We start from the raw sequence: 25399 nt of genomic DNA on the forward strand, positions 1-25399 counted from the left end.
AAGTATCGACCCTTTAGTTCAGTACCTTATAAAACACTGTTCTGGGTAACTAAACTACTATGCTCTTTGGCTATAAAAAGTAGGTCAATAGAAAGACTAGGCCGTGTTCCCCTTGGGTACTCAGGAAGTGTGGAAAGTTTACCTTTTCATTATGGACACTTTAAAGAGGAGCTATTTTCTCAGAATATGTACGGTGACCAGCCCCATGAGTAAATTTAAAAATAACCTTGTACCTATCATTATATATAGATGATTTTATATATATATATATATATATATATGTTAATATAGTCTTAAGACAGAGTTTGCTTCTCAATTTTTGTTAAATTCTTATTAATATAACTGAGGTAGGTCATTTTCCTTCTAGTATTGGCCTTTGGACTCCTCTCATGGGTGATTCGGATACTTTAGTAGAGCATAGAATTTGACAGTAATTTTGAGGGTATCAGATAGATATCTAATACCTTCCTAAAAACTTTTAAAAAGTGTAGAATGTGTGTGTGTGTGTGTTTCCTGTCAAAGTTGGAGAGGAATTAGAGGGGAAGCAGATGGGGAAGGAATAAACAAAATCCATTTTTAGGCTGAGCTTTCATATGCCAAGATTAAATCTACAGCAAGTTTCAATGGCTTTATAAATCCCTGAAAATGAGAGATTACTGTGGAACTGCTGACAGATCCTTAACTATAGCAGTGCAAGTGTGGTGCATTATTATAATATTAACCTCGAGGATTGAAGACAATTTCAAGCCGTAGAATATTGATCAAAGGATTGAACACAGACTATACATTTTTATTTTAATATTCCTTGCCTGGAGAAGTATTTGAAAAAATGATAGAACCACATGATAGCATTGGTATTAGTGGAAAACAAAATCTTTTAATGTTTTGGAATTGCATAAGCTTTTGATGTATTTACTATTTTTTAAGCTCCTTAGAACACAGAACATTATCACAGTCACTATGAGATGGAGATTTATATGTATATTTGTTTGTTCGTCTTTTTAAGTAGAGATGGCACCATCCCTCAGAGACCTCACTTTTTAAAAATAGGTTAAGGCATGAGATACTACAATCTAAATGTGATCCAATATAAGATTGTCATTCAAATGTTTTCTGAGGCATTCAAGATTGGGAATGAGGACTTGGGAGGAAAAAAAAGATAACCAAAGTAAATGCTGCATCAGTGTCCTTTTATATAGCTTATTACCTAATGTATCCTCTAACCATGGTCCTCCTATGATCCTTTGCCCTGCTCCCCATACACACACATTAATTTTTTTTTTTTGTCATGGAATAAGATTTGAGAAAAGACATTTTCATATATAGTAAACTTGACCTAAATACGTCAAGTTCGTGTGTACTGAGCTGTAAGAGTATATTTTAAAATAGAATTAAGAAGGGCTCTGTGGTAGGGAGGAGCTTATCTGGAGTTAAAACTTGGATCTGGATACACAGAAAACTGGTAACACTCTTGCCCAAGAGAAAAGAACTAGATAATGCTTTTATCTGTAATAACCATTTAGATATTTTGAATTTTGTATCATGTGCACAGCATTACTTGTTCTAAACAAAATAAATTATAGATAAACTTTGTTCATTGTCTCTAAATTACTCCCCCTTTTTTTTCCCTTCAGGTGTTTACAATGGCTGCTACTGTGAACTTGGAACTTGATCCCATTTTTTTGAAAGCACTAGGCTTCTTACATTCAAAGAGTAAGGATTCTGCTGAAAAGCTAAAAGCGTTACTTGATGAATCTTTGGCCCGTGGCATTGATTCAAGTTACCGTCCTTCTCCAAAGGTATCTATGTGAATAAAAAAGCTTAGAGGGAATTTTGTAAAGCCTGTAGTAGTACAGTTTTAACATTTAGGCCATTTCAAAACAGTCTCTCTGCCAAAATAATCTTTCCTGTGGCATGAAGAAATTATATTCTTTAATTTGCTTTTCTTCCCTCAAGCTTTTAGAGAACTGTTATAGTACTTACTTAGAAAAGTAGTATAACAATGGAGGATAGTCTGTTCTACTACTTTATGTGTATAGAAACCCACTTATTTGTGATATATTTTAATTTCAAATTCTTTTTGATCAGAATGTTTTTATTTAAGCTGCTGAACAAAACTGTAACTTGTAATTATTTTCTAATGTTTTAGGGGCAAAAACAATTATGAAGTAGGACAAGAATTTTGCAACAAAGTGAATCAAATAGGAATAGGATAATTTAAGGGGGAAATGGACAAATTATGACAACTGCATAGCCCCAATCCCGATAATATGAAGTGACCAAGCAGCTTTATGTGAAAAAGTAGACATTTTGGCCCAGAACGCCTGTTCTAAATCCCAGCTTACCTCTTACTAGTTGCATAGTAATAGATGACATATCCTAAACATTTACTGTGTCCCAGATACTTTTCTGAGTGATACATGCATATAATTCATTGTAATTGTGATAATAGTATTTTGAGATAAGTCTTATTTATTTCCCTCATTTTACAATAAGGCAACAGAGGCACCTAATAGCTTCATTTCACCCAGCCTCTGTTTCTTTATTAGTAAAATGGAATAATAAGACATACCTTGCAAGGTTGTTAAAATTAAAAGAGATAAAGTATATGTCACCTAGTGTAGTATATACATGGTAAACAATAGAAGGACAGCTCTTATTATTATATTCTCTAATACCTTCTAAGACATTCTTTCAAACCTTTCTAAAGCTCTAGCCCTGAAACTCTTAAGTGACCCAGGTCTATGGACCTAGATAGTAAACTGAAAAGGAGAAGACAGAACTGCGTGACTAGCTCAGTCTAATCCATAATTTTAAACTCAAGACAGGGCCAAGTGTCAAGCTCAGCCCCCAAGTAAACAGTGGTATTTTGCCCTCAGTCTTATTTTAACATTAGCTCTAGTATTCTCAAGACTTTCTGTTGTTTATTGACTAATAGAGCCATCGTGATCTCTTTTTTTTCTACCATTCTCATTCTGGTAGGTTCAGTAAGTTCAAACCAACCAAATTACTACAACTCTACGAAACACACTACCGAGTTCATTCTGCTCTTGGTATTAGTATTGTCCAAAAAGGAAAAACCTAACATTACTAAAGAAGTAGCATTTTGAGATTCTAAAACGAAAGGAAGTTCATCTGTTCAAGTATATGAAAAATTTGTTGTGATTTAAAAGCCTGCTGCCCTTAGATTTCTAACCAGAAATTACTTCTCTTTCTTGGCCAGAGAAGATATTCTGGGAGGTATTTTAAAAGCACAGGTTCATTTAATTTAAGCTTTCAGCTGAACATTTCCATCTCTAGAATTGTGAGAATGATTTACACCTTGTTTTTTAAATTTTAGCTTGCATAAGAGCCACCTGGAAACAGTGGTGTGCTTGTAAAGACTAACAGCCAGCTCTTTGAATGTAGTTCCAACATAAAAATTGGTTGATGTTTTTCATCAATGAGTGAGTCAAATGTGAAATGATGGAATTAGAACTCAACTCATCTATCAATGACTTGAGCTACTTCTTTACTGAATTAGATAATAGTTTTCAAATGTTGTGAGACTGTGTCCTCAATTTTTTATGTTACAGACACAATACACTTTTAAGGTTAATCTTCATTGTTAACATTTTCCCCATCACTTTCCTAAGTCTACATGAGTGGTCACCAAACTTTCTGAAAAGAATCAAATAGTAAATATTTTAGGTGTTGTGGGTCAGGTAGTCTTTGTCACAACTATCTAATCCTGTCATGATAGCATGAAGACAGCCATAGATAATGCATAAATGAGTGAGTATTACTATATTATAATATACTATATTATATTATAATATACTATATTATAATATAACTTTATTTATAAAAACAGGCGGTAGGCCAGAGTTGGCCTACAGGCCTCAGTTTGCCGCCAATCCCCATTCTAGACAATCAACACAATAGTAAATCAAGCCCTACTACCAGTAAGTCTCAGGCCCCTTTCTCACGCTTTCCCCTTCTCTTCCTTCTCAGAGTGGTCACTATTCTGAAGGTAATGTATAGTTTTCTCACTCATATTTTTAAATTTGTATGTGTTATCATAGAAAAATAGACTGCACTCAAATTTTTATTTAGAATAGTAGGGAAATGCCCTCCTTTGCAGGGTGGAGTGGGGGCCCAAGGACCTATTTACTATATACATACACTTTTTATACTGTTTATAACAATATAATAATAGGTAATAAGTATACACACACGAACAAGAATTCGAAGTTTAAAACAGAATGAAAAGACAAGCCACCAACTGGGAGAAAATATTTGTAAATCATATACCTGATAAAGAACTTATGTCCAGAATCTATGAAGAACTCTTTAGACTCAATAATAAAACAACAACAACGACAACAAACATTTTTAAAAATGGGCAAATAATTTTAACAAACACTTTGCCAAGAACATATATGTATGGCAAATAAGGACTTGAAAAAATGTTCAACATCATTAGTGATTAGGGAGATGTATATTAAATTCACAATAATATACCTATTAGAATGTCTAAAATTTAAAAATTAGCCATGCCAAGTATTGATAAGGATGTAAAGGAACTCAGGTCTCTCATGTACCCCTGGTAGAAATATAAAATGGCATATCACTTTGGAACATGGTTTGGTAATTTCTTAAATAGCTAAAAACACACCTACCACGTGATTTAGCCATTCTACTCTGAGACATTTATTCTAGAGAAATGAAAGTATATGCTCATATGAAGACTTGTACATGAATGTTCATAACAGTTTTATTTGCAATAGCCCCAAACTGTATATAACCCAAATGTCCATCAATAGGTAAAATGGATAAACAAATATGGCATATCCATCCACTCAATGGAGTATTATTCAGCAATATAAGAAACGAATTGTTAATAGACCTAACAACGTAAATGAATCTCAAAATTAATAGGTTAGTAAAAGAAGCCAGACAAAAAATAGCACCTACTGTATAATTCCACTTATATAAATTTCTAGGAATTGCAAGCTAATTCATAATTACAGAAAGCAGGTCAGTGTTGGCTGAGGACGAGGAGACATAGCTTCTATAGGATGTGTACTTCTAAGAGTGATTACAAAGGGCCGCAGGAAACTTTGGGGAATAATAATATAGATTGTAGTGATGGTTTTACAGGAGTGAAACCATATGGTAAACCTTATAACATTTTATACTTTAAATAGGTGCAGTTTGTATATCAATTATTTCTCAGTAAAGCCATTTAAAGAAAAGGACATTATACTGGTCATAACATGATGTCTTAATTTTTAACTAAAAATTGTTTATATTTATGATCTCTTTTTTTTATAATGTATTGGTCTGAATATTTAATGATAGGTATCCTTTTATTTCACCTTTTAGGATGTGGAGCCACCCAAAATTACAAGCACAAAAACTATTTCCATTAAGCAAGAGCCCAAAACATCTTCCAGTCTTCCTGCTGGCAATAATAATGGCAAGGTTCTCACAACTGAAAAGGTGAAGAAGGAAGCTGAAAAGAGACCTGCGGATAAAGTAAGAGTTTATTTTAAAATAGTAAACATATTAAATAAATCAGCCCTTTAGAGGCAGAAACAATATTTTGTGCTTATTTCTTTTATGTAATAGTGGGTTAAAAGTACATAATAGTTATTCAGTAAATATATTTTGATAATTGTAGATGTTGATTTTTTTTGAAAAATTAGTAAAATTTAGAAACATTTTTTAATCATTTACTAAAGTCATCATCAACAAATATTTGAGCCCTAGGGGGTTTGAAGTATAAACTTGAATTCCTAACTCAAATATTCTAGATGGAACAGTTGTTGCGAATAAGAGAGAGGAAAAAATAAAGAATAAAGGAAAAATAAATAATGAACATGAAATTTGTTACAGAATAATGTATACTTTAATAGGGCTAAAATAATTCTTGGATTATATGTTTTGAATGATTTTAGCACATAGTCAATTTTTAAGATTTTAGCACTTAGTAGTGATTGTTTTTGTTTTTGTTTTTTAATTTTAATTAAAATTCTACCTCAAGGTGGGGTACATAAGTCCCATATGTTTTCATACTTTTTCTAAATATTACTTATTCATAAACCATATTGTATTGCTTTTTGTGCTTTTAAATTTATATAAATGGTGTCATATACTATGCATATATATATGTGTATATGTCTGTGTGTATATCTATATATATCCATCTATCCTTTGATAACTTACTTCTTCCCTACTCAATAATATGCTTTTGAAATTTACCTATATTGATACACATAGGTCTGAATATTACTTTCAGCTATCATATAATTCCCCAGCTGATGAGCAATTAGCTTATTTCTTCTTTTTCTATATTATAATGGAGATTCGGTAAGCTGCTTTTACCTATCTCTATACACACATGATGGTAGTTTCTATAGAATGTACCTGTAAATAGATATAATAGGATAGGTATCTTCAACATTACTAGGAATATTACTATCCAAAGTGTATGTACTAAATGTATACGCTCACCAATAAAATATAAGAATTTTAAATTCTCTATGTCTTATCGGACTATTTAATTTTTGCCAATCTGATAAATATATCTACAACATTTATATCTTAGAGACAGGAAAGATAATTTACTTTGAAGGAAATATGGCAATCTGTTAAGTCTTTACTTCTTTACAATCTATTTTAAATATCAGTACTTCATAATTTAAAATACAAAAAAATAGCCTTTAAAAATAGCCTTATCAATGATGTGTCTTCTCAAGTCAAAGCATCTGACAGGGTTAAAAAAAGAGGCAGTGTAAATTCATTGGACTTCCAGAATACTTTAATGGATGAAAAAGTCCAAAGAGAAATACAGATACATGCTAAACTGTTCTGATTTACTTATTTTTACTTCGCAAGGTTTTTTTTAACATACTGGTTATGAATACGTTATGAATCTTCTACAGGTCTTTACTGCACACATCTGTCCCTAACTCTGTGAAAGTGTCTGTTAGATAGGCTTGGTCATTGCAACACTGTCCATCTTATATCTTTCTCAGTGATTTAAAGTTTATTATAACACATTACTTTCTGATTGGGTGCTTTTTATAGATGAAATCAGACATCACTGAAGGAGTGGATATTCCAAAGAAACCTAGATTGGAGAAACCAGAAGCACGGTCCTCTCCCATTACGGTCCAAACCAGCAAGGATCTAGCTATGGCCGACCTTTCCAGTTTTGAGGAGACCAGTGCTGATGATTTTGCCATGGAGATGGGATTAGCCTGTGTTGTTTGTAGGTAAGTTATATCTTGCCACGGACTCTTTTGTTTCTTTGTAAAGAGTAAACAACTAAGAAAAAAATTAGACCAATTATTGAGTGTTTATATTGTTATTATTTGCAGGTGGGTAGGCAATAAGTAGATTACCTGCAAACTTCCCATATAGCAGTCGAACATCTTGAAAATTGTCAAATATTTTATCTTCCTGATTGTTGTATCTTTAATCTGTTGTGTTGCAATATTTTCTGCATTCTTATGTTCTAGAGAGAAAATGATTATTGTTTTATTCTTTACTGTGGGAGAGTCTGTTTAGAAAACTCAATTTCTTCCATCATTCTTTTGGGGAAGTCTGTGTTGCTTTTTTCCCTCCTGAGTGATTGATAGTACTTATAAACTATTATATAGCATATGTTAATGAAGAAGATAGCGCAACATGTAGGTAACAAATATAAAGGAATTTAATAAAGGTACAAAGAAGATGTTATATGACTATAGGGTATTAGCTAAAGTCTACTACCGTTTGGAAAAGGAAAAAAATTATAATGAGAAATGACAAAGAGAATATAGCCAAATTTAGTTAAGGCAAATATATAAGGCACCTTATATGTTTATTAATAGTTGAGTTTAAGCTTTAAAAGAAATGAAATGTTTGTACAGGATACATGTTTGTATTTGTTGTTTTGCTTTTTAGTTTTCTGGGGTTTTTGTCCTTTTTAATATATCGAATTTACCAATCAATCCTAAAATTGCTTTAAATTGTTGCATGAAGTCATATAAGTGCGATGTTTAATGGTATATTTTCCTAGGCAAATGACAGTGGCATCTGGTAATCAATTAGTAGAATGTCAGGAGTGCCATAATCTCTATCACCAAGATTGCCATAAGCCCCAGGTGACAGACAAGGAGGTGAATGACCCTCGCCTTGTGTGGTATTGTGCCCGATGTACCAGACAAATGAAAAGAATGGTAGGAATCATTTTTCTGTTTTTTAACAGTTTCTATCAATATTTTTGTAGATCTGTGCTTTTCAAAATAATAATTTGAGCTATTAAGATATTGAAAAAATAAATTATACAAGCTGATTATTCGAATGTTTGTGCATATAATGTATATGTGTGATTTATGTGTCTATACCTAAAGACCAGACTGTGCTATATGCATTTTTCTCTTTTCAGCTTTTAGCTTAGTCTAATATAGATAAGTAAACAGGGTTGAAAACCCAAAAAACGTAAATATTTTTTACTAGTATGCAAATGTATTTCTAAACATTTAAAAATACTATGATGAGTCTGATAAGGAAATATTGAAAATGTTTATTCCTGAGTGAGCTTAAACCACCAGACTTACAGCTGTGTACAAAGGCAGTGTTCATATGTGCATCTCTGTGTTTCTCTGTTCCTCAGTCTTCTCATTGCCTTGGAGTGACCACTTATCCTATTTTCTCCATATACTTGCTCTGTTTCCTGCTTACTAACATAACTACCTTCAATTTCTTACTGAAACATGTTTTCTACACTAGTTTTCTACCTCTTATTCATTTAAAAGTAGATAAGTCAATTTCATCATTTTCATTTCAAAGAAATCAAGTTGTTATTTACTTCAATGACTTGTTTGATTCCTGCATCCCCACTTGCCTGCCTTGGAGTAGGAACTCTTAATAGAAGAGTTCTCCTATCTGTTAATCAAATGAATTTTCACGTAAATATTTCTGACCAAATATATTTTTCTAAATCAAAAGTACATAGTTAAAAGTGAAAAATCAAGATATCTATTTTACTTTTTAGTCAGTTAATCAGAATAAGAAATGTTTTCATTTATACCTATGAAAAGTATTAAAATTTCTGTAGGAGGTACACTTTCTGTTTTTAACTGGAAATTTCTGAGACAAGGTACAATTTTTCTATTCAGTCTGATTTTAATTTGTTTATTTTTTAAACTAGCCCTTCAGGACCTCAATCAAAATGAGTTTGGGTGAGCAATATAATACATTCCAGGGCACTGACAGAAGTCACTAATAAATGATAATGGTCAAATAATTTATGACAGTAACCTGTCTTTAGTATATTTTCAATGTTTTATTATTATTATTTCACTTTAATTCTCTTAATAAAGTAAGCATTGTTCTCTCCTACGTTTTTTCTCCCGCATTTTTGTGACTTAGTTTACACTAAGTCTATATTTACAGTTTTCTCTTTCTGGAGTGAATTTTGGCAGCTGACCAGATATCCTACAGTTACTTTAAGTTCAGTATCTTTAAAATTAAAATTGTTCTCCACTCAGTTTATTTTTAATTACCTGAACTAGAAAACATTATCCTTTATACTTCTCTTAATTCCATATTCTGCTATTTGCCAAATTTTTAATGATACCACTTATATATTTTTCATATTTGTTCATTTTGTTCCACAGATCTCTCATTTCTTGTCTATTGCTTTAGCCTCCTAAAGTGTCTCCTTGCTTCTCTTCAACCCACTTTACTCATTAAAATTTGAAAAATTAGAATTATGCTTCTAAAATATTTATCTAACGTTATCCGTTTAAATATGCCCAGTGGCTCTTAATTACTGATAGAATGAGGTTATACTCATTAGAGTATTTGGACCTTCCCTCTTTGACCCAGGTCTACCTTTGTACCTTTCTCCCATCACTTCATCATTACACCATAAATTCTGGCCATGCCAGATTATGTGTATTATTCTTTGAATATGTGGTGAACTTTCATGTTCCCATATGTTCTGCTTCTCAGTTTCCCTTTATCTGGGATACCTTTTATTCTTTATCATCTTTGCAGATTAAATGTCTAAGTTACTTATCAATAAGAGCACCAGAGCAGAGCTCAAAACTAGACATATCCTATATTTTGTCATTTTCATTTTAAGATACATAAAATGGAGGAAATATGGATTAGTACCAGAGATTAAGAGTTAATAAGTTTAGTCTGTGTGTTCGAGAGTCAGAGTACTGAATGGAGAGTCATGATTAATGTTAGAACATGGTTAGAATACACCAAAGTTAGACCTGGTGAAATAACAAAAGGCATGATCTGAAGTGAGCCTGAAGATCAGGAATCAGTAAACATAAGATTTGTGAGAGAAAGGAATTTGGAAACAGTGGGGATGCTAAAACTAGTCATTCTAGCTACAACTACTTTCAGTGAGGTCCTCATATATACACTGGTTATTGCGTCAAGGTATCTCAAAGATGTTGTAACTAGCATCTTATATTCCCTTCCTCCTTGCACTAACATTTCAACGAGGGCAGGTTCTGCAGTATTTTATCATCATCGTCATCATCATCATCATCCTAGATAAGAATATTGTGATAGTGTGTGGCAAGGTTCTAGGTCATTCATTAGCTCTATAATTTTCTTTCTATAAGGTAATGAGTTTTGCCCGAGCACTAGATAAGAGACTCATACGATTTATTATAGTGATTCTCAATCTCAGATAATTACCCACCTACTCAGTAGCATTTAGAAATATCTGGTGTTTTCCTTGAGTGGAGATTTCATACAAACAGTACAACAGTGTGTTTGAGTCATCCAATGCCAATGACAAATTGTAGTACCTTTATTAAGCAACACTGAGTCAGTGATAATATTCTAGTTCCCTAAACTAGTATTACCAGCAAAGGACAAAGGGTTCTGGGTATTTCTTACTCAGCTTCTAAGATGGCTGCTGAATAGAGGAAGCAGAAGATCTAAGCATGATCTGCTGGACAGAGGCCCTTTCTGGGCTTCATTGTAATTAACCTTCATCTGCTAAAGCACACAAGTTAGGTCGTTCTTCAGAAACTAACTTGTGGAATAGTAGATGTGGGCAGAGGAAAATGTAAGATGGAAATCCATGTTTACAGAACCCAGTATTTTCATTTATTCTGAGGCCTGCATCTCATAACATGATTTTGCAGTAGAGAATAAGATGGCCCTCTTTTCCTGCTGGTAAGAGACATTTTACCACAGATAATCTTCCAGCATTTTTAGTAATATCCTTGATCTGAATGTCGCTTTATAAATGATATTTGAAAATGGATGTACTTTCACGTGGCAAATATGTCATATAATAAACTCCTTGGCATAGTCTTGTATGGCCTTATTAGGATAGTAAAAGACAATGGAATGGCGGAAGCATCTTCTGCCATTCAGTATGGATGGTTTCTTCCAGATTCACCTTCGTAAATAATGATGATGAATAGATAGTAACTATTATTATCCTCCCTATAATCCACCTTTAAAACAGAGAGTATATCCCCATTTTGCAGTTGAAGAGAATGAGTCTTTTAGAGATTTACATATTCTACCTGAGGTATTACAGCTAGGGAAGTAGTTGAGCTGGGTTTTAATACAAATTCTGTTTGACTCTGAAAAATGTGCTCTTAAATAGTGTACAATATACTGTTTATATACCTGGAAATGCTCTAAAGAATAAAGTGAAAAATGATTACAGTTTGTAAGAGAATTTAGTAAGGTACCTAATTATAAAATAAAAACTTAATTATTGGTCAAAATAAAACTGAAATACTTGTAAAGGGACAATGGATACAAATTCCTCTTTGATAACATAGAAATTTGTATTTGCAGACTTCAGTGTACCTAGTTCTACAGTGTGGAAAAAAACCTCAAAAAGTTTCATCTTATCACTAATTTTTTTTCCCCATTTTGTATTTAAAACCGTGTAATTGATCTGAAATGTCTTTTCACTCATTTAGTTGCTCAGACACTTATACTTGAACCCCATGAAGAAAACTCCTAAGTATTTGTCCAGTCATAAGAAGAAATAAACACACTTCATTGCAAGTGAAGCTAACTGGTTACAAATATTTTGTGATTTTCCTTAAAAAAAAAAACAAAAAAACTTGATTTGTCTTGTTAAAATTGTATTTAATCAACCCTAATCTGCATGATTTCTAAAGCTTCATATTATCTTTACTGTTTAGAAAGTTATAAAATGTATAAAAGCATTAGTATAGTGATAAAAATAATTGGTCCAAGTCTATATTTTTAGTGTCATCACAGTATTTTTTAAATGTTCAACTATATTTCAACTCAATGAGGAGTACTGCGATAGATTTTTTATTGTCTTTTTTGTTCATTCAACTAAGATTTTGTAGTTAGTTTAATCTTAACACTGATTTTTACAGGCTCAAAAAACTCAGAAACCTCCACAGAAACCAGCCCCCGCTGTCGTTTCTGTAGCTCCTGCTGTCAAAGATCCATTGGTTAAGAAACCAGAAACTAAACTCAAACAAGAGACAACTTTTCAGGCATTTAAGAGAACAGAAGTCAAGGTACAGTATATTTTATTTTTATCTAAGACTGGATTTTAATTTAGTTTTACTAAACAAGTTACTTGAGAAAAAATTAATATACTAAATGGCTGTATGTTGGAAATTAAGACCGCATTACTTTTAACAGTAGGTAGAAAGGAAACATAATTGTTTAATCTCTAACTATTTAATTTCTGCTATTTCTCTTATCACAATTAGAAACTGTCTATGGAATGTGCCAAGATGACATTCTTCATCATTTCTATGTAGTCGGACACTTACTTCCATCAGGAATTTGCTTTAAAGTCTAAATCACCCTGTCCTCAGTAGAAACAATTTTGCTATTCACATTACATGTGCTAATTAACCCTGTAGCTTTTATCTCCCTATGTATTGACTGCTGAAGAAGTTATCTTGCTTTGTCTTATTTTTTTTCCTTTTATTATCATGAACATTTTTGGTACCTACCTCTTATACTAAGGGGCCATATTATCAAGTAAGAATATCACCTTTCATTCCTTGGTTTATATCCTTGAATTCACATTACATGGTTATTAATATCCTGACATTTTGATATCATGGAATAAAATATTTTTCTAATCTAAGTCTATGACAAAAGAATGCTTTTGCTGAGTTATACATTCCAATTTTAAGCAAATTACTAAAGATAGAAGAAAAGAATATTAGCCTCAAATTCTCAAAGGTTAACCCCAGAAAATTCCAAAAATATTATCTTGTCCAAGGGATTATAAGTACCAAAGATCAAGAAGCTTGGGACAATGATAAAGAATGTGATTATAAAGTACTCTGAGAAAGATATTGATAATTTTCTTTGCAGATCACTTTTTTAAATTTAATTTACTAAGTAGGAGTTTATATCCAAGGGATATCCATTATTTTATCATATAGAAACTTGGTGAATTGGATTAGAAGTAAGAATAATTTATTGAAAGTAATTACAGTTGTTGTATTCCATACTCATGTCACTTTTAGGTAGACTTTTATACTAACCTGTTACTACGAAAGTTTATCTCTGGGAAATCCAACATGAAATCATTTTATGGCAAATAAATTAAGGCTGTGGCTGTCATGTTTGCTCTATTTTAGAAGTTTTGATATTTCTACAATAAAAGCAGATAAATTATTACTATGAAAAAAATTATTCTTAAATAAAAAAATAAATGAGTTTCTAAAAAACTAAGATAATGGGCAAGAAACTTTTTATAGTTAAAAACAGTTGAGAAATTTATTTTCTACACTAAAGTAGTAAGCAATTACTTGGTTGCCATTGTTTGTGTTATTTGACTTTTGTGTGTTCTGATAGTATTACAGGCCATCTGTCATTTTGTTGAAAAGTAAGCAAGCAACAGCAGCCATTAAAATAAAATGCCATACACACAGAACTTGCTTTTTCATTTTTACTTCATAAGTGTTGGTCTCTTTAATTACTTTAGAGAAGTTTTCTTTTTTGAAGTCTGTTGAAAGATCATTTAGCCATATAGCAGACAGTTTTATGTTTAATAAAAAGAAAAAGAAAATTAGATCTTTCATAACTGAAAATTGAAAGTTGACTACACCTGTGTCCTTTTTCTTCCTTGATTAACCTTTTCTCATCACCAGTATGCATTCCTCTAGGAATTTATAATTGATATAGTTTATCTTTTCTGGATAACCTTATGAGGTAGTTACTATATGATGTTTTCATAAAAAAACCCTATAATTTTCAGAATATATGAACAAAAGTCTGGACTCTTCCTCATAAAAAATAAGGAGCTCAGAGCACTCTATTTTTATTACTTTTCACACTGGTTAAAAATGTTTACATGCAGACAGTATCAAAGTCTACTTTGTAAGAACAAAAATGATTTTTATCAGCTCTTCAGAGTTCAGTTCTAAAATATAACTGAATATATTTTAGGCATGATGACTACCATATATTTAAGTAAGTACTGTTTGTAATGCTTTATCTTTTATCTTTTACCTCTGTGTGAATTTAACACTTTTGTGAATCTTAAGCATATGAAGGTAAAAGAATGCCAATGAAAAGGTCAGTTCATACTTAATTTGAACAAAGTACATTTTTGCTGAATGTGAAGGTAAAAATATTAATTCTTATGGGAATAAGAACAATATTTATTTACAGTAACATTGATATCACTGTTAGCTTTTGACTGGCTGAGGAAGTTAATTGGAGAAACTGAAGTGTTAACCTTTAAGAAATATTTCTAAGAATGAGTCAGACCTACCCAAAATGTCATTGTGCAGCTTATAAGGCAGTTTATAAAATCTTTTCTACAGAAGCAGGGATCTCTTGTGTGACAGTTTCAGTGGAAACATGGACAAATTTCAAAAATAAAGTCAGGAGACTTTTTAATATATCACCAGAGTTCTACAAGTCCAAGTAGTTAACATTGCACATCTGTGTATATTTTGCAGTGCAGTAGCTATTTACTCAAAAGTTGAGGGGAACTTTTTTTTAATAGGTTTAGAATCTCATACATTCACTCAATAAGTAATTACTTAGTGACTCTCTATGTCAGACATCTGAATTTCCTGAGTGTGAACAATTTTGTCCATTAAGAGTGAATTCTATTTTTGAAATTATCAGCAAGTCATTTGGAGCAAAGCTGAAAGAATTACATGTCTTACTGAATTAGATCATACCTTTTGGGGTGAAAACAAGATAAAGCATTAAAACTAAATCTAAAAGCAATTCAAAAAAGGAATTCCATATTTCTGTTTTGGAATCATTAGAACAAGAATATGGGATCCCAAAATTTCTGTTTTGGAAACGGTAGCACCCATAGCTATGGATAAGTTTTGTTATATGTGTTTTTTTACACCAGTTTCATACAAATTTAATTTTGGTGATGTGAATTCCCTAAGTCATTACTTTTGTATAAAAAAATCCAAAAATTAGTTTTTAAAATATATTTCCGAATATTATATTAGGTGTTAATTATACTTGGCTCTAATGTAATATTTATCTTTTTTGTTTTAAAAGACATCTGCAGTTATTTCAGGAAATTCTTCTAGTACCAGTGTTTCCTCTTCAGTAACTAGTGGCCTAACTGGATGGGCAGCTTTTGGAGCCAAAACTTCTTCTGCTGGTCCATCAACAGCAAAATTGAGTTCAACAACCCAAAACAATAGTGGGAAACCTGCTACCTCATCAGCTAACCAAAAGCCTGTGGGTTTGACTGGTCTGGCAACAACATCCAAAGGTGGAATAGGTTCTAAAATGGGTTCCAGTAACAACAGTTCACCCACTGTGCCATTGAAACCACTTCCACCTCTAACTTTGGGCAAAACTGGCCTTAGTCGCTCAGTTAGTTGTGACAATGTTAGCAAAGTAGGTCTTCCAAGTCCAAGTAGTTTAGTTCCAGGAAGCAGCAGCCAACTAAGTGGGAATGGTAATAGTGGGACCTCAGGGCCTAGTGGAAGTGCCACCAGCAAAACCACTTCAGAATCAAGCGGCTCTCCCTCAACGTCCCTTAAAGGCCCAACTTCTCAAGAATCACAGCTCAATGCCATGAAGCGATTACAGATGGTCAAGAAGAAAGCTGCCCAAAAGAAACTCAAGAAGTAATATGGCCAAGTAGGTTTTTATATCACAGTACTCTCTAAATATTAAAATCTTACTATTAGGACATAAACTGTAAGATACTATAATTTAATAAAAATCTTCCTAATGAAATTTCTATTATTTCTTACCTTAAAATGATAGGTATTACTTAGTAAAACTTGAAAAATCTTTGTTATTTTAAATCTGTTTAACAGTTTTATTTTAATCATTTCCATAGTGTAATGAAAACAGTGATTAGAATGACTAATTCTTGATGAGAACTTCTGCGGTCCTGGAAGACTGGTAGCATATATGAATTAAAAAGAAAAAAAAAAGCAATAGTTCATCTGATAACCAAGCCCTAAAAATTGATCCTGCTGAATAAGGTGCCTTATAACGTGGCAAGGATGACCCATTATAAAATTTCCTACTTTCCCCCAATATTCTGGATATTTAGTGTCAGTCCCCAGCCTGGTTTCAATTAATTTTCCCTCTCCCTCCAAATATTTCATCTCCCCTTTTTCAAAATTAATTTTTCATAATTGATTTCTGATACCCCTATATATCTTAACTTTTTTTATCATCATATTATTTATGTCTTTCACTGGAGTGTGAACTACCATGCCCTTTTTTTTAATGCAATACTTTTCTCACATTGCCCACTTTTCCTTACTTTGCCAGTGTAACATGTGCACATAGTATATACTTAATAAATGTTGAATTTTGAGTTGTCCTGATGATATGGATTCCTGAGAACTTTTGAGAAAAATACCCATTTCAAGAGTATGGATGGATAATTTCTACTTGTTTACATACCGATAGCCCCTTTCTATACCTTGAAAAATAGGCTGCTTTATTTTTACTGCCCAAAAATGTTATAGCAATTTATCTAATTTGGATTAACTGCGTATAAAAGAAGCACCTATAAAACAATCTTGAGATTGTTTTGAAGTATGCACATGTACATTTAGGTCAGAAAGTATAAAGGGTCAAAGTTGTTGCCTTATTTGCAAGTTAACAAATTAGTCTACCATTATTTTACATACATATTCTGACAAAAGACGCGAGGCTTTCTGGATTAGAGAAACGGTTTGTTACAGCAAAATGCAGCAGCCATTTTGTACTTCACGAATATCTCATTTCACCCAGAAACTGAAAATCCAACAAATTTTCACATTCACTAGACTGCGAACAGCCTTGTCCCTTCAACTTCGATATGTACTACTAAATCTTCATTCTATGGCCTCCAATCTTGAATCCTGTCCCTTAATTCCTAGATTTGTATAACATCATCATTCTAAAATATATTGATAAAGGATTTCTGTGAAGATAACACTTTTTAAATTAAGCTTGGTCTTTTTCTAAGGACAGATTAAACAGTTCTGTTAAATAATGGGACTGCATGGTAAATTAGAAATGAAGATTGAGATAATGCCATTACTTACAAAATGGAGTAAACATCTATTTACATATTTAAAATCTGCCTGCAGATGTTTTTGTTTTGAGAAACAGATTTCTGTTAATTAAACATCAATCTGTCATTAACCTCAAATCCCCTTTAAGGTCAAAAGATCAAAAAAAATATCCCTCCATCACTAAATGTTTATAGTTTAATGCTAGTTTGGACTAAACAGAACAAAATGACCTGACACAAGTTCAGCTCAACAACTATAACAGTTTTGAACATGTAACTTCAGTACCTACAAGAAATTAAAGGAGTAATGCATAGTTTGCACATTGGTACTTGAAATAGAAAATTTTATTCCATTATAGAACATATGTGCTGGATAGACTTGAGAAGAGAAGCAATTGTTTTAATTTCCACAATACTTCAGAGAGGTATTTGAGAAGACTTGTTCAAGAAGTAATTTATCTTTTGTTGAGCATGGCTATAATCTTTGTATATATTCTGTATTCGTATACATACATATTTAGAATCTGTACAGATACATAAGTTTGCATTCTTCTAGTAATATATAACTCAGTTTAGCATTTTTATGGAGGTTTGTTTGATATTAGAGTTTATCTTCAGGTAGCTCTTAGATCTTGATTTTTCCATGTCATTAAGCGAGCTACAAGGCTTTTTAACTGTGCATGTGATAAAATAGCCAGCTTCATGTTAATATTATTTATCATTTATTTTATGTATAATTTATTTTTCCCACTAGAATTTAAGTTGTATGAGGGCGGGAATATTGTCTGTCTTGCACACCATGTGTTCCCACTGCAGCTCTCAATATATACTTATTGGCTCAGTGAATGAATATATAGGTAAGTAATGAGCCAATGAGTAAGTTTTTAGGATTCTAAGTTCAAATCGCATTTTAATAGATATCTTTAAGTATCACTTTTCTGTTTTGCATACCATGCTTTCTGTAAGATTACTTAATCATAGATTTTAATGACATGAAAAAAAGGAAAAACACTGAGAGAATACTGGCTTCAAGTTGGAAGACCTGGTTTTTGAATCCCAGTCTCTCCATGTAGTAGCTGCGTGCTCCTTTTTTTCCTCCTTTATAAAACATAGATAATAATTAATGAGATAAAATGAAAGGCATCTAAGATTCAAACTTTAGGTGATTCTGATTCTTAACAAGGATGTGGTAGTACTGTTTATTAATAACTGAGATTATAAATTATAATGACTATTGGTTATATAGGAAATACACATCATTTTATAGAAATAAATTTTTATTAATGTAGTAATTATAAAGGCTTAAAAGCAATTAGAGAAAGCCATAAATAACATTTACACACCATAATATTTTTTTAAGTAAGATAAACATTTAATTTACTAAGAATACATAAATACATACCCTAGATTTTTTTCACAAGAACATCTCATTCCAAAATATGCTAAAGTATGACTTGTTTTCCTGAAATACTAAAGCAGATCTTACGCTTGTCTAGAGTCCAATATCATTAAAATAGTAACTGGCCTACAGAGGCTCAGCTTGAATTCTAGTAGCCCTGGAATACACATGCGTTATATTGGAATAATTTTGAACATCATAGAGAATGTAATGACTGAGTTTGTGTGTGTGTGTGTGTGTGTGTGTGTGTGTGTATTATAGACACGTATAATATATGTAATGTAATATGTATAGGAGGAAGGTAATTAAAAAATTAGACTAAAAATACTAGAATAGTAGGATATCCCTAAAGAGTATAAAGTCTAGTGTCCTCCCAGCCAATGAAATTTCATTACTTCCTCATCAACTCTAATGTAAACTTATAAGTCTAATTTACCTTGAATTTGTGAGGTCTAGATGTTTTCACTACTGAGCAGTGCATTTAACACCTTGAGAAGCCATAATTATGACAAACGGGATTTAAATGAAGTGGTTTTCTTGCCACCTTAGAATCTAAAGATTTCCTCTCTTTCTTTATGTAGATTTGCAAAGATTTTTTACAATAGACAAAACTCCAAGAAGCTTATGGAAAAAGTGAAAAGTTTTTAATGCCATGATTTAGTAGTGAAAACACTAATTTTTATAAATCATATAAACTATTCATCACAGAAAATGACTGGCATTTCATGGCCATCTCTAAAAGTCCAAATTACATTTTAGACAAGATATAGACTATACCAGCAGTTAAAGTATTTTATGCAATGCTGCATTTGTATAATTACCAAGCCATTATATTTCTTCTACACAACTCAACTTTCACAGAGTTGTTTTCTACTAATAAATACTAAAACAAGATATTTTCTGAAATATAAGAAATGTTCACATAGTGGCTTAGTGACGTTTTCACATGATTTAAGCACCCATGGTAATTTTGTATTACTGTGTTGTTTATAATTTCTAAACTATATCATGTATAATATTAGTTTAGATCATCTACTTAAAAATAAATGCTAAATAAAATATATACATATACTTATTTGTTTTACAAAGAAAAATAGCTGCAAAAATTTTCCCTTCATTCTTGGTAAATAAAAAATATATATATCTATTTGAGAGAATTCTTTATAATATTTTATTTTAAAAATATAAAACAATTAGCATACCTCACTTTAATTAAAATGATCTCACCAGCAGTTTTATCTTTATAAATTTCTTGAAAACTTACATACATCTTAAATATCTCAGGATTTTATTTCCTTTAATCCCAAGAAAATAATGCCTGGCCTCAAAATTACAATTACTTTATTTTAAACAACATACTAAGAATATGAGGTTATTGTATACTGTTTTTAAAAAGCCTAAATGGCTTTTTTTTTATAGCAGTATCTGTTCAGCACAGTAGTGGGGGACTGCAGTAGGTAGCTTCATTACAATTTTTGCTCAGCAGCTAACTGCAACTACGATTTTAATGGTGTGGTTTCTTCAAAGATCAGACAGGAAGCATCAATCCTAGGACCACACAAGTAGGCAAAGCTCATATACATCTAGTCAATATTTCAACCAGAAAAGCAGATAGGTGCTACTTATACAATTCTTCATTTTAGGATCACAATTTAAGTTATAAATATAATGCCCACCCGCCCCCCCCCCCCATCTTAGGCTTGTTCATAGTTTCCACAAGCAGCCAAGTAACAAGTTTGGATTTCCTTTTGCTTTACCCTAGGCAACCTGGAATTTACCTGTTTCATTATTGGGTACAAAGAAGAACTATTTAAAAGACATAAAAAGTCTCTGTATACATAAAAAAAGAAAGTCTTCTTTTGGTATCTGACTCAAAGCAAGAAAATATTTTTTATGCAAAAACAGCTAATGAATAGAACCTTTTGAAACCATGTTTAGATTAAGAATTTTAGGAATAATACAAGTCCCTCTTGATCGTGGTTTCACCTACCCACAGCCAACCGTAATCCAAAAATATTAAATAGAAAATTCCAGGAAAAAAACAATTCACAAGTTTAAAATTGTACTTCATTCTAAGTAGCATGATGAAATCTCATGCCATTTGGCTCTGTCCTACCTGGAACACGAATCATCCCTTTGTCCTGCATATCTATGCTGTATACACTACCTGTTAGATACTTAGTAGTCATCTAGGTTATCGGATCAATTGTCAAGGTATCACAGTGCTGTGTTCAAGTAACCCTTAATGTAGCCTAACACTACTTAGCAATACCTACATCATTCACCTCGCTTCATCTCATCATGTGGGAATTGTATCTCACATCATCACAAGCAGGGTATGATATGGTATTTTGAGAGAAACCACATTCGCATAATTTTTATTACCATATGTTAAAATTGTTCTATTAATAGTTATTTGTGTTAACCTCTTACTGTGCCTAATTTATAAATTAAACTTTATTTTAAGTGTATGTGCATAGGAGAACACAGTATATATAGAGTTCAGTGTTATCTGAGGTTTCATGCTGGAACATATCCCCTGTCATGTAAATGTCATGAATATCTGTGGTTGTACATGTCATATATGTATGTTAAAGTCAGCAACCCTCTGAAAAGCAGCACTCTTCATTTTATTTGCATTCTTCAGTGATGTATGTGACAATATACATTATAGAGATCAAACCCTTTAAAATATTTTTAATCTTAAAATTTCATGTCTCAAGATGGAAGTTCACCATATTTTGTTTTTTGAAGGAAACCACTAAGTCAAATTTAATTTTTTTTCTGTTCCATAGAAGCATCTTTAATTCAATAAAATGCCTTGACAAAATATGCTTGAAATCTTAGGGGACAGTTCTGAGCTATTCCCAAATTAAAGTTCAGTGTCCCAGAACATTGTGTTACAGCAAATAATATTCTCAGTGCTTGCCTTGTCTAAGTACAAATCAGCAACTAAAAGTATTTACATCTTGGCTCAGAACATGGAACACACATTCCCCATTCATCATCCAAATGATTGAGTGATCCAAAAATATTTCCTCATTAAAATATCTTTATCATGTAGGATAGTTTTTAAATGATTATACTTTCAAAAGTTTTTAAGCAAAACAATAAAAATAACCTAGATACTTCATTTTCTCTAGGCTAATATGGAAATTCTTGTAGCCCTTGATTTTGAAAAACATCTCAATACTTAAATGTGGACCTGAGAGGAAAATGGTCCTCATCGATGCCCATTATTTGTATCACTGAGTGTTTTGTGACAGCAAAGTATGTACTCCTGGAGGGTTAGCACTGTGGAGTGCTTGGAAGTATGGATCTGAGAACCAAGCATAGGCTTGAGCCCCCACCCTGTCATTTATGAGCAAGTGATGGGCTAAATTCACCTCTTTTGGCCACAGTTTTTTTTGTAATGTTATGAGTACCAAATAAATTACCACATATAAAGCATTTAAAACTGTCCAGCAGTCGTATGCATCACATATTGTTATTCAGATTTTTTTTCATTCAAATTGTATTATTAAAGAGAAACCCCACATCAGACTTCTAGTTGACTGTTATTAACCAGTTCCTATCCTTATGTATATTTAGTGCACTCCTTGGTTCATGTGTGTGTATAATCTATACCATATAGTACACACATATATATGTGTAAACCATATATGTGGTTTATATATGTGTGTATGTATGTGCATACATATGCAAGAGGGAGACATGAAAAAAAACATTTTTGAAGCAAAATATATAATACAGAGAAATACAGAAAATTGGGGGGGAAAAAAAAAAGCCTTGTCATTAGATCCAACCTTTTATGATGGTAAAGAACACACTTACCCTTCCTAGAGAGCTCCACTTTTAAGTAATTGATAGTTGGAGCTTGGGCTTCTGTTTTGCTATCTCAGTTTGTTTAGTGTTTCCTTCAACATGTATTCTTTATAATACATTTTGAAATAATCTTTTTAAAATCTGATACAGTATCAGTTCATGTAGTCTGAAGGTTTCTTGATTTCTGGGCTGACATTGTAATGTCAGTTTTATGAGGCAGTCAATCAACAACTTGCCAGAAAATAAAAGTCAAAAGGCTTATTTTCTCAAGCATAAGTCATCTTCCCAAGGTAGTTAGCTGGCACGTATCCCTTTTGCCCTTGAGCTTCAGCTAACCACCACTCTTTATTGCCACTTAGGTCACAAAATCTAAGTATATGAACTCTTTGGTATTCCTGAAGGCTGAGTTCATGGTCGCTCCGTGCTTGAAAGGAATGAACTGCATAGAAAATCTAGACAAAGAAGCAAATGACATTATTAAAAACAGAACCTAAAAATGTTGACAAACACAATAAAGTTTTCCAAGGTTTTAGCAAGAATGCTAGTTTTCTTTTAATGCTAGTTTTCTTATTCCCTAACTCCTCCTGCCGGATTTATTTTGCTAACTACAGTTCAGATAAGAATAGAGTGAAATAGAAATTCTGTTGGGAGGTGTCTAAACTGTTTGTGCTTGAAGGCAATTTAGCAGTTTTGAATAACTTTTTTAATGTTAATTACTTTTGATTCAATAATAGCAATAAGAATGTCTTCTACAGAAATAGGAACATTGACAGATTTTTGCAAAATACTGTTACTGCAATACCCATTTATAATGTGAAAAGTGGAAGAGAAGTGGAACTTTGTAGTCAAAATTGCAAATTACATGGGGAAATGATTTTGATAAAATAGTAAGCAAAAAAAGAGCAGATGTACAATATAAGTCTAATATTATTGGTCTCTTTGGTGGAATTAGAGGTAATTTTCATTTTTACTTATTTCCTTATTTTCCAAAATTTATAATGACAATATATTAAATATTTTAAGTGACATAGAAAAAACTAGTAAAGCATAATAAAGTCAAAAGAATTTTTCTGTAACCTCAAAAGAGCACTTCAAAATTAATATATGCTTAAGAAGTCCCTAAATAAGTATTTAGTCCTTCTTTCACTAAAATCTTAAGACTGTTAATAAAAATATTTAGTTATGGCACAAAATTAAACAACTGATAACATTTATCCACTTATTTAATCAGAATTTATTAAGTATTTATTAAGTGCCAGACTGTCATCAGAGAATTTGTAACCCAACTAAGGAGGAAAAAAATGTTTTTTAAAAAAGGCACATACAAAAACAACAACAACAACAACAACAAAAAACCAGCCAATACATGAAAGTGCTGTATCGGCTAATTGTGAGCTGGTTTGGGGGATAAGTACTGTTTTATAGGTGAAAAAGTTGTTAAAAGGGGTGGATATATATCATATTCAAAGGTATAGAAATGAATACATGAAAACGAAATATGGGAAAGGCAAGCTGATTAACTTTCAAAATTGAGGGTCAATGTAAAAAGGAAATAATGAGAATTAAGTTGACTGTTGAGCAGGGAAAGAGGTCGGGCAATGTGGAGAGGGGGCTATAGTTACAGTTTAAGTTGTTCTTTAGATCTTGAACTGTTATTTAACTTTCGATGAAACTCTGATACTATTGATTTGTGTATCATCTCAACAATTCTAGCATGAGCTCCACCTCAAAGAGAGGAACCACATTTCATTTTTTCTCCATTCACTACACCATGGCACAGTAGAAATTAAAATATATGTTGATTTGACTTGAAAGTTAAGCTGAAAGAATATATAAGGAATCATCTTGTATTGTGTAAAATACATATGAGGCAAATTGTTTTAAACAGTGGAGTGTCAGCAATAATAACCACCTATTATGTCACTCATGACAGTTTACATGTCAAATATGCTTTATTATTCAACAACCCTGTAAGGTATGACTTAGAGAAGTAACATATTCTTAGTCACAGAGCTAGTTGGTGCTGCTAGGACTATATATTTTAACTTCAAATCCTGTGCTTGGTCGATTTTTTATACCACTTAAGGAACCAAACTTGTTCTAGCAAGGATGTGCAGAATATATTCTTGTGGAAAGGGAATGAACTCTCTAGTACATTGTTGATACTGTTTTGGTTGTTATTTAGAGAGTGAAAACATTGATTAGATCCACAAGAGCAAAGTGGAGGATTTGGTTTACAAAAGCATTCAGGAATATGTACCATAATACAGCTTCTGAACTAATCTGTAAGAGCCCACATTAGCAGTTGGCTAGCCATCTTTTGTAGTTTTTATACATAATATATATGCTTTTCCAATGCAGCTATAAGTTTTTAGCAGGTTAAATTCCTACTAATAGGATTCCTAAACACAGTTGATCCTTGAATAACATATAACTTTCAACCCCCCAAAATTTAACTACTAATAACCTATTGTTGACTAGAAGCCTTACTGATAACATATACAGGCAATTAACACATATTTTGTATGTTATATGTTCTATGTACTGTATTTTTAACAATAAAGTAAGCTAGAAAAAAATGTTAAAATCATAAGGAAGAGTAAATACATTTACTGTATTTATTGGAAAAAATCCACATATAAGTGGACACACATAGTTCAAACTAGTATTGTTCGAGGGTCAACTGG

General features: G+C 32.0%; 2 protein-coding genes across 5 annotated transcripts in view; one reads left to right on the forward strand and one right to left on the reverse strand.

The window, feature by feature from the left end:
• The window catches only part of INTS12 (integrator complex subunit 12), a 43813-nt gene that overhangs the window by 6067 nt on the left and 12347 nt on the right, over nt 1–25399 (forward strand). For both annotated transcript variants that reach the window (XM_016134602.2, XM_016134601.2), the window contains exons 2-7: nt 1635–1799; nt 5368–5520; nt 7075–7262; nt 8051–8210; nt 12384–12530; nt 15514–16107. In XM_016134602.2, the coding sequence (XP_015990088.1) occupies nt 1644–1799; nt 5368–5520; nt 7075–7262; nt 8051–8210; nt 12384–12530; nt 15514–16098 (1389 nt within the window). In that variant the 5' untranslated portion in view covers nt 1635–1643 and the 3' untranslated portion in view covers nt 16099–16107. The remainder of the gene's footprint in view (nt 1–1634; nt 1800–5367; nt 5521–7074; nt 7263–8050; nt 8211–12383; nt 12531–15513; nt 16108–25399) is intronic.
• Nucleotides 22601–25399, reverse strand: part of ARHGEF38 (Rho guanine nucleotide exchange factor 38) — a 118211-nt gene continuing 115412 nt past the window's right edge. For all 3 annotated transcript variants that reach the window (XM_036227640.1, XM_036227641.1, XM_036227642.1), the window contains one exon: nt 22601–23164. In XM_036227640.1, the coding sequence (XP_036083533.1) occupies nt 22979–23164 (186 nt within the window). In that variant the 3' untranslated portion in view covers nt 22601–22978. The remainder of the gene's footprint in view (nt 23165–25399) is intronic.

Source organism: Rousettus aegyptiacus, unplaced genomic scaffold, assembly GCF_014176215.1.
Source record: "Rousettus aegyptiacus isolate mRouAeg1 unplaced genomic scaffold, mRouAeg1.p scaffold_m13_p_10, whole genome shotgun sequence".
Taxonomy (NCBI): domain Eukaryota; kingdom Metazoa; phylum Chordata; class Mammalia; order Chiroptera; family Pteropodidae; genus Rousettus; species Rousettus aegyptiacus.